Consider the following 18,760-nt stretch of genomic DNA (forward strand, 5'->3'; position numbering starts at 1 on the left):
AGACATTTCTCCAAAGAAGATATACAGATTGCCAACAAACACATGAAAGGATGCTAAACATCATTAATCATAAGAGAAATGCAAATCAAAACTACAATGAGATATCATCTCACACTAGTCAGAATGACCATCATCAAAAGATCTAGAATCAATAAATGCTGGAGAGGGTGTGGAGAAAAGGGAACACTCCTGCACTGTTGGTGGGAATGTAAATTGATACAGTCACTATGGAGAACAGTATAGAGGTTCCTTAAAAAACTAAAAATAGAACTACCATACGACCCAGCAATCCCACTGCTGGGCATATACACTGAGAAAACCATCATTCAAAAAGAGTCATGTACCAAAATGTTCATTGCAGCTCTATTTACAATAGCCAGGACATGGAAGCAACCTAAGTGTCCATCATCGGATGAATGGATAAAGAAGATGTGGCACATATGTACAATGGAATATTACTCAGCCATAAAAAGAAACAAAACTGAGTTATCTGTATTGAGGTGGATGGACCTAGAGTCTGTCATACAAAGTGAAGTAAGTCAGGAAGAGAAAAACAAATACCGTATGCTTAACACATATATATGGAATCTAAGGGAAAAAAAAAAAAAGGTCATGAAGAACCTAGGGGTAAGATGGGAATAAAGACACAGACCTACTAGAGAGGATATGGGGAGGGGGAAGGGTAAGCTGTGACAAAGTGAGAGAGTGGCATGGACATATATACACTATCAAATGTAAAATAGATAGCTAGTGGGAAGCAGCCGCATAGCACAGGGAGATCAGCTCAGTGGTTTGTGACCACCTAGAGGGGTGGGATAGGGAGGGTGGGAGGGAAGGAAGAGATATGGGAACATATGTATATGTATAACTGATTCACTTTGTTATAAAGCAGAAAATAACACACCATTGTAAAGCAAGTATACTCCAATAAAGATGTTAAAAAAAAAAAAAAAAGAAGAAGAAGAACTACAATCCTGCAGCCTGTGGAACAAAAACCACATTCACAGAAAGGGAGACAAGATGAAAAGGCCGAGGGCTATGTACCAGATGAAGGAACAAGATAAAACCCCAGAAAAACAACTAAATGAAGTGGAGATAGGCAACCTGAGCCCACGTACCACAACTACTGAAGCCTACATGCCTAGAGCTCGTGTTCCGCAACAAGAGAAGCCACTGCAATGAGAAGCCCATGCACCACAACCAAGAGTAGCCCCCGCTCACCACAGCTAGAGAAAAGCCCGCACACAACAACGAAGACCCAAGGCAGCCAAAAATAAATAAATAAATTTTTAAAAAGAGAAAACAATAGCAAAGATCAGTAAAACTAAAACTGTTCTTTGAGAAGATTAAACAAAATTGATAAACCTTTAGCCAGACTCATCAAGAAAAAGAGGGAGAGGACTCAAATCAATAAAGTTAGAAATGAAATAGGAGAAGTTACACTGGACACTGCAGAAATACAAAGCATCATAAGAGACTACTACAAGCAACTTTATGCCAATAAAATGGACAACCTGGAAGAAATGGACAAATTCCAAGACTGAGCCAGGAAGAAATAGAAAACATGAACAGACCAATCACAAGTAATGAAATTGAAAGTGTGATTAAAAATATTCCAGCAAACAGAAGTGCAGGACCAGATGGCTTCACAGGTGACTTCTATCAAACATTTAGAGAAGAACTAACACCCATTCTTCTCAAACTCTTCCAAAAAATTGCAGAGGTGGGAATACTCCCAAACTCATTCTACAAGGCCACTATCACCCTAATACCAAAACCAGACAAAGATACTACAAAAAAGAAAATTAAAGACCAATATCACTGAGGAATATAGATGCGAAACTCCTCAACAGAATACTAGCAAACAGAATCCAACAACACATTAAAAGGATCATACTCCATGATCAAGTGGGATTTATTGCAGGAATACAAGGATTCTTCAATATACACAAATCAATCAATGTGATACACCATATTAACAAATTGAAGAATAAAAACCATATGATCATCTCAATAGATGCAAAAAAAGCTTTTGACAAAATTCAACACCCATTTTGGTAAGAAACTCTCCAGAAAGTGGGCAGAGAGGAAACCTACCTCAACATAATAAAGGCCATATATGACAAACCCACAACAAACATCATTCTCAATGGTGAAAAACTGAAAGCATTTCCTCTAAGATCAGGAACAAGACAAGGATGTCCACTCTCACCACTATTATTCAACATAGTTTTGGAAGTCCTAGCCACAGCAATCAGAGAAGAAAAAGAAATAAAAGGAATACAAATTGGAAATAAGTAAAATGTCACTGTTTGCAGATGACATGATACTATATATAGATAATCCTAAAGATGCCAACAGAAAACTACTAGAGCAAATCAATGAATTTGGTAAAGTTGCAGGATACAAAAATAATGCACAGGGCCTCCCTGGTGGCGCAGTGGTTGAGAGTCCGCCTGCCGATGCAGGGGACGCGGGTTCGTGCCCCGATCCCGGAGGATCCCACATGCCGCGGAGCGGCTGGGCCCGCGAGCCATGGCCGCGGAGCCTGTGTGTCCGGAGCCTGTGCTCCGCAACGGGAGAGGCCACAGCAGTGAGAGGCCCGCGTACAGCAAAAAAAAAAAAAAAAAAAAAAAAAAAAAAAAAAAAATGCACAGAAATCTCTTGCATTCCTATACACTAACAACAAAAGATCAGAAACAGAAATTAAGGAAACGATCCCATTCACCATTGCAGCAAAAATAATAAAATACTTAGGAATAAACCTACCTAAGGAGGTAAGAAACCTGTACTCAGAAAACTATAAGACACTGATGAAAGAAATCAAAGATGACACAAACAGACAGAGAGATATATCATGTTCTTGGATTGGAAGAATCAATATTGTGAAAATGACTATACTACCCAAAGCAATCTACAGATTCAATGCTGTCTGTATCAAATTACCAATGTCATATTTTACAGAACTAGAATTTAAAAATCTTAAAATTTGTATGGATTCACAGAAGACCCCAAATAGTCAAATTGATCTTTAGGGAAAAAAACGGAGCTGGAGGAATCAGACTCCCTGACTTCAGACTATACTACAAAGCTACAGTAATCAAGACAACATGGTACCGGCACAAAAACAGAAATTTAGATCAATGGAACAGCATAGAGATCCCAGAAATAAACCCATGCACTTATTGTCAATTAATCTATGAAAAAGGAGACAAGGGTATACAATGGAGAAAAGACAGTCTCTTCAATAAGTGGTGCTGGGAAAACTGGACAGCCACATGTAAAAGAATGAAATTAGAATACTCCCTAACACCATATACAAAAATAAACTCAAAATGGATTAAAGACCTAAACACAAGATGAGACACTATAAGACTCCTAAAGGAAAACATAGGAAGAACCTTCTCTGACATGAATCACAGCAAGATCTTTTTTCACCCGCCTCCTAGAGTAATGGAAATAAAAACAAAAATAAACAAATGGGACCTAATGAAACTTAAAAGCTTTTGCACAGCAAAGGAAATTCTAAACAAGATGAAAAGACGACCCTCAGAATGGGAGAAAATATTTGCAAACAAATCAACGGACAAAGGATTAATTTCCAAAATATATGAATAGCTCATGCAGCTCAATATTAAAAAACCAAACAACCCAATCAAAAATGGGCAGAAGGTCTAAATAGACACTTCTCCAAAGAAGACATACAGATGGCCAAGAGGAACATGAAAAGCTGCACAGCATCACTAATTATTAGAGAAATGAAAATCAAAACTACAATGAGTTATCACCTCACACTGCTTAGAATGGGCATCATCAGAAAATCTACAAACAACAAATACTGGAGAGGGTGTGGAGAAAAGGGAACCCTCTTGCACTGTTGGTGGGAATGTAAATTGATACAGCCACTATGGAGAACAGTATGGAGGTTCCTTAAAAAACTAAAAATAGAATTACCATATGACCCAGCAATCCCACAACAGGGCATATATCCAGAGAAAAGCATAATTCTAAAAGCCACATGCAGACCAATGTTCTTTGCATCACTATTTACAATAACCAGGTCATGGGAGCAACCTAAATGCCTGTCAACAAGCAAATGGATAAAGAAGATGTGGTACATATACACAATGAAATATTATTCAGCCATAAAAAGGAGTGAAATTGGGTCATTTGCAGAGACATGGATGGACCTAGAGACTGTCATACAGAGTGAAGTAAGTCAGGGAAAACAAGTATGGTATATTAACGCATACATGTGGAATCTAGAAAAATGGTACAGAGGAAGCGGTTTGCAAGGCAGAAGTAGAGACCCAGATATACAGAACAAAGGTACGGACACCAAGGGGGGAAAGCGCTGGGGCAGGGGGTGGTGGTGGGATGAACTGGGAGATTGGGATTGATGTATAGACACTAATATGTATAAAATAGATAACTAGGAAGAAACTGCTGTATAAAAAAATGAAATAAAATTCAAAAAAAAATGAAGAGGAAGGGCAGAGTAGGCACACCTGGCTCCTACCCTCAGACTCACTCATCAGACAGACCACTCCACCTCCGCTGGGGTGTCACTGAAGAGTGTCCCCCCAGTGGAGCTCAGTCCACAGGGAAGGAAGCTTCCTCCACGAATCTCTCTTAAAAAACATTAAGTAATATTTTTGAATATCAAGGTAAGGAAATTAAAGTGCAAAGAGATGATATAATTTATCCAATGTCTCCCAGCTAGTAAATGACAGAACAAAATTTAAATCAAGTCCTCTCACTTCAAATTCCTTGCATCTTGCCCCCACACCAAGCTGTCCCAGAGTACGTATAGTGGCAGAGAAACTAGAAAGGTAAAGCCTGGAGATGTGTTCGAGAGAGCATGTTCACTCTGAGATGGAGCAGCTACTCCTGACAGCTGGATATGGAGGGGAAGACAGAGGAAGAGAGAGTTGATAAAGGAGCCCCCATCTCCACCCGCAGTGCAGCCAGCCGCACAAGGTCAGCAGAGCGCCAGGAATGCCCTTCTCCCCCGGCTGGCTGTGGCATGCATCCTTGGGTAGGACTCTCTCAGTTTCAGCTGAAACTCTGAGCTGACATCAAACAATTCTACCAACATTGAAGCTAGAAGCCACATCAGCTTTCCAGTTCAGGGCCAGTACCTTATGAACAGCTGCAAGAGGAGACGTAAACATCATCCTATGGCCGCACAATACGTGAAATATCAGATTAATTGCTCTTCCCTCTGTTTTCTTGAAGCTTCCCAGTTTTAATAGCACAGGCTTGCATTTACAAAGTCTTGGTTTTTTGTCTCCTTATCATGAAAACTGGTGCATGACTAGCCTTGCTGGAAGATGAAATGAGTAATTAAATAATTGACCACAGATTCAACAAGTCTTTGCTTGGTATGGGAAGAAAAATGGTTCTGGATGCTGGATCATGGAACCAGAGCAAACCTGTAGGATTCTCAGGGGAAATAGTTTTCCAGATAAGTAAGTTTAATCTTCCAAGACGTCTATGGATGTCTTCATCTGTTGTGGAAGATAGCTGTCTACTATCTCACCTTGTGTAGTGGGATGTACAAGCCCACTTGTACATCCAGTGTACGAGGCCAGCCCGGACTGGATCGCTATTTGCAGAACTGGTGGGCTAGTGGCTTCTTCATGCAAATTCAATACATGGCCACAGGGGAAGGATTGGGGTTGTTTTGTGGCTGAGGCGAGAGACAGCACTTTTTTTTTTAAAGATCTTTATTGGAGTGTAATTGCTTTACAATGGTGTGTTAGTTTCTACTTTATAACAAAGTGAATCAGCTATACATATACATATATCCCCAAATCTCCTCCCTCTTGCGTTTGCCTCCCACCCTCCCTATCCCACCCATCTAGGTGGTCACAAAGCACAGAGCTGATCTCCCTGTGCTATGCGGCTGCTTCCCACTAGCTATCTATTTTACATTTGGTAGTGTATATAAGTTCATGCCACCCTCTCACTTCATCACAGCTTACCCTTCTCCCTCCCCATGTCCTCAAGTCCATTCTTTACATCTCTGTCTTTATTCCTCTCCTGCCCCTAGGTTCTTCAGGACCATTTTAAAAAAATTTATTTTTTAGATTCCATATATATGTGTTAGCATACGGTATTTGTTTTTCTCTTTCTGACTTGCTTCACTCTGTATGACAGACCCTGGGTCCATCCACCTCACTACAAATAACTCAATTTTGTTTCTTTTTTATGGCTGAGTAATATTCCATCGTATATATGTGCCACATCTTCTTAATCCATTCCATGTCCTGGCTATTGAAAATAGAGCTGCAATGAACATTGTGGTACATGACTCATTTTGAATTATGGTTTTCTCAGGGCATATGCCCAGTAGTGGGATTGCTGGGTCATATGGTAGTTCTATTTTTAGTTTTTTAAGGGACCTTCATACTGTTCTCCATAGTGGCTGTATCAATTTACATTCCCACCAACAGTGCAGGAGTGTTCCCTTTTCTCCACACCCTCTCCAGCATTTATTGTTTGTAGATTTTTTGATGATGGACATTCTGACCGGTGTGAGGTGATACCTCATTGTAGTTTTGATTTGCATTTGAGAGACAGCACTTTTGATGTTGTTTGATCTGAGACTCTGGGAGGGAGGGGGACCAGCTCTGTGGGAACACAGAGGATGGCAGGAATGGAGTGTCATCCACACTCCCTCCTCTCCCCATCAAGGTGCTGAGTAGCTTTGAGTTCCCTACCTATGGAGAGAGGGTTTAGGGTGGAAGTTGAAGGAACTGTGCTCATAAAAGAGTTTGTGAGAGCCTGGACCCACACGTGCAGGGCATGTGCAGAACCCTGTCCCAGCCCTGCTCAGACCAGAGGGCCACTGAGTGTCCTGAGTGCAGAGACTGGCCAGCACCCTATCAGAAGAGACTGGAAGATCAGGGTTTCTATGAGGGCAACAGAGACAATGGTGAGGAGCCGCCAGGGTCTGAAATAGCAGGAGAGACACTCTATGGGAAGAGAGGGTGCAGACATTCAGGTAGGAGCTAAGAGTTTAGGTAATTCTGGCATCAATGACAATATCACCTCACCTGCACCCACAACTGCTGATGCCCCCATATTGATTTGTGTTTCCTGATGTGCATGAATATTTCTCTTAATTTATCACACCTTGGTTTCTCACTGATCAGAAGCAGTATCCATTCAGTCTGGTGGCAGTTTCCCATACAGGACAGTCTGAGCCAAGAGAATCTAAGAACCCCTGATTTAGCCTCTCTCCCTTTCTTTGGGTAGAACAGCATGTAATACCAATTCAGAAGTAAGTTGGAATACTATATTTTAAAAGAAACTTTTCCAGAAATACTCTCCCAGTGATATCCTGAGAGAAGTTAGTCATACCTTGGAGTTCATTCAACACTCGGTCAGAAATTTATTGGCTAAGGAATACAACACAAGTGATCTCCTGGCCCCCTGACAAAGATCTGGCCCTCTTCTTCATTTCTGACAAGCCGAATGCATGAGAACTAAGATCTTGAGATGTTATCCAACCGTGGCCTTGCTTAGGCGTGGCCTAGCACAGCCCCTCTGGCTGCCACTGTTCTTACATAACTGCAAATGATCGCTGGCAAGTTTAGAGGGGCCTTCAGAATGCCTGAGATCAGAATCAGTCCCCAAGATGTGGGCCAGTTGTCATGGTGACTCTATTGTAGCATCATTTTATTTTTCAACTAAATAAAAGAAATCTTCAGTCCCATCTGTTCAGTATGAGCCTTTGCCTTTGGAGTCAGGACATGAGAGAGGGGCTTCAAAGAGTTGTCTACTTTGTTGGAAACAGAAAGGGAAAATTGAGTTGAGATTTGTTGCCTACCTCTGCTGGGTGTTTCTGCAGCAAAAGTGGCAAACTCTGTCATGGGTGCTTCATGGAGACCAAACACCAAAGTTTGTTTTCAGGGTGGAAATCAGACATCATGACTTTAAAGGTCATCAATCAGTCAACAGGAAAGCTTGGTGCGTGGGGCCTGCGTTCACCTCTCACCAAGCTCTGGTGACGTGAATGCAGCTGGACTCCTTCAGAGCCCATAAAGGCCCCTGATTGTGGCTGTCATGTTCCCATTGCCTGAGTGTGAGGAAGCAGGCAGTGGCTAAACCAAGTTGTACAACTCCTTGCTAAAAAAGAGTAGGGTTGGGTGCCATTGCTTCAACTTGCATAGCACCACGCCTCTCTCCTTCAGAGTACTTACTCTAGTTGATGATCTCCTGTGTGTGTGTGTGTGTGTGTGTGTGTGTGTGTGTGTGTGTGTGTATGTCTGAGATGGCTTGCCTACTTCCCACTCTACATTATATGCTCCATGAAGACAGATGCTATTTCTTTGGCTCAGCTGTGTATCCCAGAATCTGGCATGGTCCTTGTTTATTGAATGAATGAATGAATGAATGAATGAGTAAATTAGTAAAAAATCCTGGGGAGTATGGGGTCCTCAATTTATAGAGAAGAAAACAGGCCCAGAGAAGTAACAAGTTTCCCAAGGTCATACCTTAAGGAAGTGACAATGGGTTTTGCAAAAACCTAGACTCAAATTGTGTCCCAAAGGGAGGGGTCTTGGGTAAAACCAAGTGAGATGTTGCTTTGTCTGCATCCCCCACCTCCACAGTTCCTACAGCTCTTAAACGGCAAAAGGCCAGAAATGCCTGGGAGCCACTGCTTTGATTTCTTAGGGCTCCTGCTCTGCCCCTGGGGCCAAATTATCACAGACAGAGAATGAGACCTCACAGCCTTAGCTCTGGATTTCAGATTTGTCTGGCTATAGACCCTTGTGTTTCATTAACAGGTGTTTCTGGTTTGTTTGTGTTCTCTCATTCTCTAAAATGTTGTTTTCTACATTTCCATACCCAGAGGAGGTTGGAGTCTGTTTTGTAATTATGCCTACAGTCTCTCCATTGCCCAAGGTATTTCCGTGGCTTCTGAGCAAAAAAAGAAAAGAACAAAAAACCTATTAGACCAACAGTGGCACTTGTCTGTGATGCTCCCTCTATCCTGTGTCCACTTGAGAGGTTAGCCAATTCACCACATGGTGGCCTTCTTCTATTTAGGAATAGGACTCCCTACAGATCAGGGAGTGATGGGAACAGGGCCCAGGATAGAAGAGTCAAGGAGGGAACTTACCAAAAGTGTGGGGATCACAGAGGAAGCTTGGCTGCTTTTCTGGCTTCTGGCTAGGCCTTTACCTGCAATCGCCCAAGGGCAGAAGGAGGCACAAAGCTGAAAGGCCACTCCTCCCATGGCTCAAGGCTGGGCCTGAGGCCCTTGGGCCTGTCCTCTTCCGATCCTGACCCTTCTTCTCAAGGAGACCTTTCTATGCCTGCTTACCCAGGGGCCCCAGAAGCTCCTCTGACGTCTCAGCCTCCCTCCTCGCTGGTCTACACACACCTCCACTTATGAGGGATACAGTGCTCTCTCTGCCACCTCTCAGGGAGCATTTGTCACTGTGAAACAGAATTGCCCCTAGCCCATGGGCAGGCTGCCCGAGATTCCAGGGGTCCAGGCAAAAAGAAGAGGGTCACATTCACCCATTTGAAAGCTGTTCCTTGACCCCTTTCATTTTCCCCAATTCCCACCCACACCACCCCAACTGCTACCTACCCCTTCTACTCATTTGACCTCTCCTTCTTCTGGACAAATGACTGATTATAGAGGTGATCCCCAAGCCCGTGATCAGCATGCAAATGATGAGAATGGTCATCCTGGAAGGAATCACAGACAGCATCCATGTCCCTGGGAAGACACCATCTTTTGGTTCTCTGCTCAGGATCCCCTTTTCTGGGACCCGTCCCCTCTCCCTGCCCCTGCTCTCACCCAGTTCCAGCAGCGCCTGGCAACCTGGATTCCTTCAGAGCACCCGTCTCCTCCAGACCACACTTGATTGGACCTGGGGTGGGTGTCTGACCAAGCTGGACCCAGCCCCCTCCTCGGGAACTAACATGGGACTGGGAGTGGGAGGATGCAGTCTCAGGCTGGCGAGTCTCTTGAACAGAGGAAAAATAAACTCAGCAGCTAGAAATGGATTATCTTCTCCTATGGCAAAAATAAAATATAAAAGGGCAGTGGGGAGAGAGAGGAAGCAAACACACATAAGCGTAGCAGATTAGAGATGGAGATAAATCCTGATGACATTCAGACCCTGTCTCAGGGCGACCACATCCCTTCCCTCTCATTTCATCAGTCATTGCTCTCTCCTTATGAAGAATTTCCCTCTTTAACTAAAATAGCCAGAGAGCATTCTTGCTGCTTGTGATCAAGAGTGCTAAACTATATTCTTTTGAAAGAAAGCAAATAGTCACACTGAAGACAGTTCAGGAAGAGAAACAATACACTGCTGAAAAGGAGCAGGTGTAAACCCACCGTCATGTTGTGTTGTTACTGCCCACCCAAAGTTTGCTTGGCTCCTAAAGTCATGACTCACCTGGAGTGATCTGCCTTGTGGACAACTTTGGAAGAACTGCAGCTTCTGTTCTTGTTGCCTGATAGGTCTGTGTCAGAAAGGATTTGTTGAGAGTCAAATAAGGCTCATCCCCAGGCCCTTCCTTTGCCTTCTGCATCTCTGCACCTCTGCCTGTCATTCCCTCAGTCTCCAGAGAGAATTAGTGCCCTGGATGACTGCTGGGTCAAGGCCAGCTGTTTATGTGTGCCCTTCACAGGGCAGAAGGCAGAGGGAACAAGCAGGACTGTAATCCAGCCCATATACTCATTTGCCAAACCATGCACCTTGCCACTGGGCTCCATGCACCTGGAGGAAGGGGCATCTTTTCCAGATTTGCACAAGGGTGCTGTGTTGACTAGATATGGCCTGTGGTTAGAGAGTGCCAGGCTGAGTGCCAGTCCTATCCTTAAGGAACTGATCAACAGGTAACATAATTGCCACATCGTGCTTCTGACAGCCACCAAAACCCAATGGGAGAAGGGCCACCATGGTCACCCAAATTGCCACCTGTGATAAGACTGGAGTGTGGGGTGTGTGTCTGTGTTTCATTTATCACTTTTTTTTTTTTTTTTTTTTTTTTGCGGCGCGCGGGTCTCTCACTGCTGTGGCTTCTCCCGTTGCGGAGCACAGGCTCCGGATGCGCAGGCTCAGCGGCCATGGCTCACGGGCCCAGCCACTCCGCGGCATGTGGGATCCTCCCGGATCGGGGCACAAACCCATGTCCCCTGCATCGGCAGGCGGACTCGCAACCACTGCACCACCAGGGAGGCCCCTCTGTGTTTCATTTAAACTAAGGAGCACACTTAGGTGGGACTTCTCTCATCCTGAGCCTAAAACTCAGGACAGACTACACAGTTAAGTAAAAGCAGAACCACACAAAGTAGAAACACTGTAAGCGTGAAGGGTATCACACATTCAGTAAGATGCTTGCTGAACAAATAACCAGTTGGTCAAGTGTGAGCAAGGCCCTATAGCACCAGGAGGAGGCTTCCCGGAGCTTCCCTTAAGTCCTCTGTTTTCCTACTGACATTGTGCTCTGGATTGCCCTAGAAAAAGACGTCCCTTCTAGAAATGGAAATAATGAGAAGCCACAGGAGGAAAAGATGAAGAAAAGAAAGATAGTACTTTCGATAAGCAGTGTGCCTGAGAGAGGTTTTCAGCATTGGACAGAAGGATTTGGGAGAGCATCTGGAGACCCTATGCCTTCGCCCTGGCCCAAAGGAGAAACACACTGGCTTAGACAGACTCACCCCTCCAGGCTGCTCCACTCACACCCTTCCGGCAGTCTCCTGATGCAAACTGTACTCCTTAAAAGAAAGCATTGACCTCTTGGACCATATTTATCCCTGTAAATTATGAAATTATTTAAGTGGACAGTTTTTGAGGGTGCTTGTCTAGGTGCTTAGACCACTTTTTACAGCCTCAGTCATGCCTCAAGAAGTGAATCTTCAAGATTCTAGACCTGCAAGGCAATGCTCTCGCACCTGTCAGCCTCCCAAGTTCCATCAGCCAGATGGCTGTGAGGGGAGAGAGGTGCCAAGAGCACCCCAGGGCAATGGACCCTTCTCCTCCCCAAATTCCAAGTCAGTTGTCAACATCAGCAGCAGCTACCCTACTATGGAGGGAAGGAGAGGCCAGGTTACCCCAGAGAACCTATAGGGGGAGCCCAAGTTGTTGCTCTCTGAGTATTTACCACACCAGCTAACATGCACTGCTGTGGGTTACCCCCAGCTGGATCCCCAACAGGCTCTTACCTCTCCCAGACCAAAAATTGTTGGCGAAGGCTCTTCTGTTGTCAGTGACAACCAGCTCTGTAAAATCCATGTCATCCCTGGCAAAGTCCCACTGGATGCCGCACCAGTACCAGCCCATATCCTCCTTGGTCAGGCAGGACACAGTGACAATAAGCTGATTTCCTGTGTCCCTCAGGGCCACGCGGTCAGTGCTGTTGGGGGTGAAGGTGACGATGTTGCAATAGTCCCGGAAATAGCCTCGGCACCAGTACTTGGGGTGGTCCTTATAGTGGGCATCGTAGTTGCAGATGGCAGAAGCTGTGTCCAGCACAAAGCTTTCCTTGACCTTTTCATCCATGACCATAGTATCTGTGAAAACACACATAGACAAACCCTATTGTTCTTTTAAACACATTGTAGTTCCTGCACCCTGGAGGAAAATTAATTAAAGCATTGGAGGCTGATTTTTGCCTGCTTTGGGGTTGGCAGTTATGGGCTGAATGGGCTGAATAGTGTCCCCCTAAAATTTATACATTGAAGTGTTAACCACCCAATACTTTAGAATGTGACTACGTTTGGATTTAGAGCCTTTAAAGATGTAATTAAGTTAAAATGGGGTCATTAGAATGTGCCCTAATCCAATCTGACCGATGCCCTAATAAAAAAAGATTAGGACACAGACAACAGAGGGATGACCATGTGAGGACACAGTGAGAAGGCGGCCCTCTGCAAGCCAAGGAGAAAGACCTCAGGAGAAACCAAACCTGCCAACGCCTTGATCTTGGACCTCTGGCCTCCATCACTGTAAGGAAACAAATTTCTGTTGTGTAATCCACACAGTCTGTGGTTGTTACAGGAGACCTAGCAAACTAATACAGCAACCCTGGAGAAGACTTCTTCCCTGGCCTAAAAGTGGGTAAAATACGTCTCCCCCTCTGCAAGAATTTAGGCGGCTTCTCATGTTGCTTGCGGGAGAGGGTAGAAGAGCCTGAGGCTTACTGTTAGTAGATCCTCTGCCCGTAGCCCCGCACTCCACCTTGGTATCCTCAAAAAGAAAGTAAGGAGGTTTGAAACAGAAACAAACTCACAGACATAGAAAACAAACTTATGGTTACCAAAGGGGAAAGGGCAGCGGGAGGAATAAATTAGGAGTTTGGGGTTAAAAGATACACACGACTATATATAAAATAGCTAAACAACAAAGACCTACTGTATAGCACAGGGAACTATATTCAGTATCTTGTAATAATCTATAATGGAAAAAAATCTGAAAAAAGAATATATATATATATAGTTATATATATATATATATATATGTATAACTGAATCACTTTGCTGTACACCTGAAACTACACAACATTGTAAATCAAATATACTTCAATAAAATTTTTAAAAATAGAAAATAATTATAGAAAAAGAAAGTAAGGAGGTTTAGAGGCTTCTGATGGATGTATAGGGCTGAAAACAGAGATGTCTGGTTCTGTCTGTCCTCAGGGGCTAAGAACTTCATGTTTCCTCCATACCAGACCAGTGTGGGCACATATGTCATCTCAGGATGTTGCATAATAAGGAAGTCATGTACTTCACATCCAGCATGACGGTGGCTGGGGAAGTGTCTGACCAAAGAGACGAGATGGGCAACAGAGACCACCCCTCCCTCAGCCTTCCAGATGTGCACTGGGGCCCCCTCAAATGCTGCCTCAAGTGTAGCTCACAGTGGGTGCAACCAGCCTACAAAGCAGGCTCACATCCTTGATATCATTTGACATGGTATGATATTTTGTTCTCAGATGGACCCCATAAGAAAGACTGTGTGATACTCAGTTTACTGGCCTGAACACTGACTCAGAGAGAGGTTCGGTGACTCTCAAAGGTCACAAGGCTGGACAGTGGCAGAGCTGGGGCCAGCCCAGTCCTCTGAGTCTCATCTCTGGGGTCAGGCATGGGCAGAAAGTGGAAAGTGCCATCCTCATATATCAGCACAAATGTTTGTAAGGGGAGAAGGGGGAAAGGAAGGGGGAAAGGAAGGGGGAACTTAAACTGAGAGAGAGAATCCAGAGCCCTCATTTTAGCTGAGGGCTTCAAATTCCCCCACAACCCCTTCATCAGATCAAAGAACAAGGACTAATTTGGACAAGATCTATTTCCACCTCCTTTTATTTTCCCATCCCACTCCTTAGGTGGTTTGAGCTAATAAGCAAGAACTCCAGGTAGAAAAGGAAAGGAAAAAAAATGCACAGTCTCTGGGAAGCTTGGAGGGCTGGAGATGTTCCTTCCCCATCTCTTACCTGAAAAGACAGTCAAGGAGAGCAGAATGAAGAACCTCATGACTGGAAGGAAGTGAACCTTCAACTGGGATGACCAGATGGACCCAGGGGTCTTAGGAATCCTAGATCTGTTTTTAGGAAACAGGTATCTTTGAGTTTAAGATGGTTTTATCCTGTTCAGAGCGACCAGGGAAAAGAAAGACCAATCAGTTAATCCAAGAAGTGCTACTATGTATAGGTACCCAGGTTGTGCACTGCACAAGGGTACCTCATCAGAGGGATGCCATTTGTGGACATAAACTTACTAATATAGTAATATGAGAAAATTCTGGGCTTCCTGGTAGAGCCCAGAACAGCAGTGAAGATCCCCCTCCTGGATAAATCCACTCTGGCACACAAGGCACACTCAGAAGGGCACATGCACACACACCATCACTGGCACACATTCTAAGATGGCTCCTGAATCAGGGCTGGCCCATGTGATCAGTAAAATATGGTAGAAGGGATGGCATATGACTTCCAACGCTAGGTCATAAAAGGTGTGCAACTTCCACCTCAGAAGTTGCACTGCTCTTTCTTTCTTGCAGAAGTCAGATGCCATGATGTGAGGACTCTCAAGCAGATCTGTGCAAAGGCCCATGTGGAAAGGAACCAACTTGTGACCCACCTTGGGAGTAAATGTACGACCCACCTTGGGAGTAAATCCTCCAGCACCATTAAACCTCCAGATGATTACAGACCCAGCAACCTCATGAGAGACGTCAAGCATGACCCACCCAACCAAGATGCTCCTGAATTCCTGACCCACAGAAAGTACAAGAGATAATAATTATCACGTTAAGTCTCTAAGTTTGGGAGTAGTTCATTACATAGCAAACAATAATTAATATTGACATTGTGGGCTTCCCTGGTGGCGCAGTGGTTGAGAGTCCGCCTGCCAATGCAGGGGACACGGGTTCGTGCCCCAGTCCGGGAAGATCCCACATGCCGCGGAGCGGCTGGGCCCGTGAGCCATGGCCTCTGGGCCTGCGCGTCCAGAGCCTGTGCTCCGCAATGGGAGAGGCCACAACAGTGAGAGGCCCGCATACCGCAAAAAAAAAAAAAAAAAAAAATTGACATTGTACTTATTTTTTTTTAAGTAGTCCCTATTGCTGAGGAAGCTGCATGTAAACCAAACACTCAGTATTGCTCAGAGATGGCACACCGTGAAACCGAAGAAAGTACCAACAGAAGGAGATTATGCACAGATATCAGGAAAATGCCCAAGACATGAAAAAGTAACATTCTAAAGCAAATGATAGGCTCAGAGTTACAGAGAATAAACAGGTGTGTCTATTAGCGTTCTGAGTATTATCTGGTGTTATTAGCTCTGCTGCTCCCTCTTAAGGGTAGAATTAATTCTCACTCTATTTGATGTGTAAATAAAAAGGTAAATGGGTAAAAAGGATAAACCAAATTTTTAAAATATCTTTTAGAAATACAAACCGCAGTGTTTACAGATGAAATAGTTTGATGTGCAAAATTTCAAGATAATCAGGGTAAGGTAAGTTGGTGGGGTCATTAATGAAACAAGGTTGGCTGTAAGTTGATCATTATTAAAGCAGGACAATAGGTATATGAGCCTTCGTTATTCTAATCTCTCCACTTTTGTGTGTTTGAAATTTTTCATAATAAAAAGCAAAAAACAAACAAAACAAAATGTTGACACAGGTATTACTAGTCTCCCATTTTACAGATGAGAAAAATTGAGGCTCAGTTTAAGTAACTGCTACATTTAAGTTCACACAGCTAGTACAGCCGCCATGAGCTGATGCTAAATCTGAAAGAAAAAATTGTTCTTTCCATTGCTCTCAATTCTGCTTCCCCAGTAGTAACAATATCACAACACCGTAGAGCACTTTAGAGTTGGGATTTTACATTATACCAGTCATCTGAGTGGTTGGGGCACGATGCAGCCTAATTTTTCTCATTCCCATTTTACCCAGTATAGTATCTAAGGGCAGAGTTTCTCTAGAAAATGTGAATTTAGTTGTAAGAAACTGAAGATACAAACAGACCATGGCCAGACCATATATAAAAATAGAACTCTGGCCCACTACCAGCCCAGGAAACCAGCCCCTTATCTATAGTAACTGGCCCAGGAAGCCAGCCTGATGTAAACCAGACTTATAGGAACTCAGGCTATTATTCCTAGTAACAATCCAGAAAGCCAAACAATAATCCCTGTAACAACTGGCCCTGAATGGCCAGGACTTGATGAATAACTGACAGCTTCCCTAATTTTTGTCCTGCTTCCATCTAGGAACCAACCAGAGAAAGTCAAGTATGCCCCCTAACCCATCACACAGGATGCCCCACTTCTAGTCGGCCTGTCTACAGCCTCCCCAGGCCAATGGTCTCCAGTCGGGGTGCACCTGAGGCCTTCTTTTTTCCACTATAAAAGTATCCCACTCTTCTGCCTGCCTTTAAGTCTCTGTCAAAAAGCAAGGGGCAGTGGCTGACTCCTTTGCTATAGAAAGCTCAGAATAAATAGGGTTTGTTTGTTCTCATTTGGTTGGTCTTCACTTATTTCTATTGTTGATTTGATTTTAAAACTTGAGTAAATAAGCCCAGCTACTCAGCATCTACCTTTGTTCCAGTGAATCTGTATGGAGGAGGAAGGAGGAAGCAAACCTCAGTTTTGTCTCGGTGGTCTTTTTATCTTATTCCTTTAAAATGAAAGCCCAACAGCCACCTTTGACAATGTTTAGCTGAAGGGAGCTAGCCAGGAGACAGACTCAGGGAAACTCCAGTGACATTAATCTCTAAACCTGAAACCAGGGTAAATCTCGCCGCTTCCAGCCCAACTCCTCATCAGTGAGTCTTAGTTCATCTTTTTTGAGTTCACGCCAAAAGACAATTCACTGTAAGGGCCTCTTCTGGGCTGGTGGAGCCCCCTAGCTCAAGAGATTCTCAATGACTCTCAAGCCCCCAAGATACAACTTCCTACAAGCCTTCAGTGGGTTTGCTAAGCAGTGACTGTCAGAAAGGAAAAGAGAGAGGAGGGGAGGAGGAGAAAGGGAGAAAAAAAAAAAAGTTTTTCTGAAACTCAGGAGCTACAGCTTGTCTGATGACACCAAATGACTCAGGACAGACTGCTGTTTTCTTGTGAGGCAAGCGGTCCCTTTAAATCAAGTTTCCTAAAAGGGCACATGCCAAATGTTGCTATAGCAACTGGGTTAGAGGCGAAGAACAAACCAGCACTTCCCTCAAGTCTCCAACTGGGCAAAGGTGAGTCGTGGGCAGAACAGTGTGCCAGGAGCACCCAATGCTCCAGAGTAGACCCAGGGCCTCGTCCTGGAGGGGCATTTTAACTAAACACAAAAATTAATGCGGGGGAAAATGCTGAAATCAAAAGAGGGGATACCATGGGCTTCCCTGGTGGCGCAGTGGTTGAGAGCCCACCTGCCGATGCAGGGGACACGGGTTCGTGCTCCGGTCCGGGAAGATCCCACATGCCGCGGAGTGGCTGGGCCCGTGAGCCATGGCCGCTGAGCCTGCGCGTCTGGAGCCTGTGCTCCGCAACAGGAGAGGCCACAAAGGTTAGAGGCCCGTGTACCGCAAAAAAAAAAAAGAGGGGATACCATTAAGAAAAAATTAGAGGTGGGGGAGGCTTGTATTTTGAAAGAAGAAAGATCCCCCAAAATGTTGATGGGGAATTCGTCAGGAAAAAAATCCCCTCCCATGTCCAGGGACCCCCAGTAATGGAGGGCGGGGGTGCGTTGCAGTCCTCTGCCTCTAACATAAGATTGTGAATGGCACCAGGAAGTGGGTGGGCGGGGTGACCAACTGGTTTGGCATTAGTAGAAAATGCTATGTGCAAGTTTTTCACATAGTGTTGATCATTCCTGGGCTGACAAGAGAAGACACGAGGACATTTCCCTGAAGTGAAATGTTAACAAGATAAATAGGCTTATCAGGCTCTGGCCTAAGATTAGGGTCAGGATAACCTTTCAAGATTGGCTAAGAATTAATAAGAAAAACATTTTCAGTACAGTTATCTTCTCTGATGTGGTTTAACTGAAATCCCCAACTTGCTGCTCTCATCAAGTTAATATACTTATTGTCTTGGGAGTGAGAGTCCACAGCTGCAAGTTTGGATAGCCCAATCAGAGATGCCACCTCAAACTTCCAGAGCCACACTCAATGCCCGAATGACTTGACTAGAACGCCATCCCTGTCTGGTGTCCCAACTGGCAACAGCAGTTAAGGCAAAAAACCCAGCAGTCCTTTTTGTTTTTTTGTTTTTTTTGCGGTACGCGGGCCTCTCACT

General features: G+C 44.3%; 1 protein-coding gene across 1 annotated transcript; it reads right to left on the reverse strand.

Moving 5' to 3' along the window:
• Nucleotides 1–7,697: 7,697 nt before the first annotated feature.
• On the reverse strand, nucleotides 7,698–13,777 carry TMIGD3 (transmembrane and immunoglobulin domain containing 3). Its single transcript, XM_060119943.1, has 6 exons — nucleotides 13,769–13,777; nucleotides 13,143–13,226; nucleotides 12,203–12,551; nucleotides 10,431–10,497; nucleotides 9,611–9,711; nucleotides 7,698–7,789 (listed from the first exon to the last, which is right to left on the reverse strand). The coding sequence occupies exons 1-6, from the start codon at nucleotides 13,775–13,777 to the stop codon at nucleotides 7,698–7,700; spliced, it is 702 nt and encodes a 233-aa protein (XP_059975926.1).
• Between the last annotated feature and the right edge of the window lie 4,983 nt (nucleotides 13,778–18,760).

Source organism: Mesoplodon densirostris, chromosome 2, assembly GCF_025265405.1.
Source record: "Mesoplodon densirostris isolate mMesDen1 chromosome 2, mMesDen1 primary haplotype, whole genome shotgun sequence".
In the NCBI taxonomy this organism is placed as follows: domain Eukaryota; kingdom Metazoa; phylum Chordata; class Mammalia; order Artiodactyla; family Ziphiidae; genus Mesoplodon; species Mesoplodon densirostris.

Excerpts from the sequence above, each read along its gene's own strand:
- TMIGD3 (XM_060119943.1), bottom strand. Across the intron at positions 12,552-13,142 it reads TACCCTCTCCCGCAAGCAAC|GATACTATGGTCATGGATGA; the intron begins ATGAGAAGCCGC and ends TGTGTTTTCACA. Across the intron at positions 10,498-12,202 it reads CAATTTTTGGTCTGGGAGAG|ACCTATCAGGCAACAAGAAC; the intron begins GTAAGAGCCTGT and ends TTTCTGACACAG.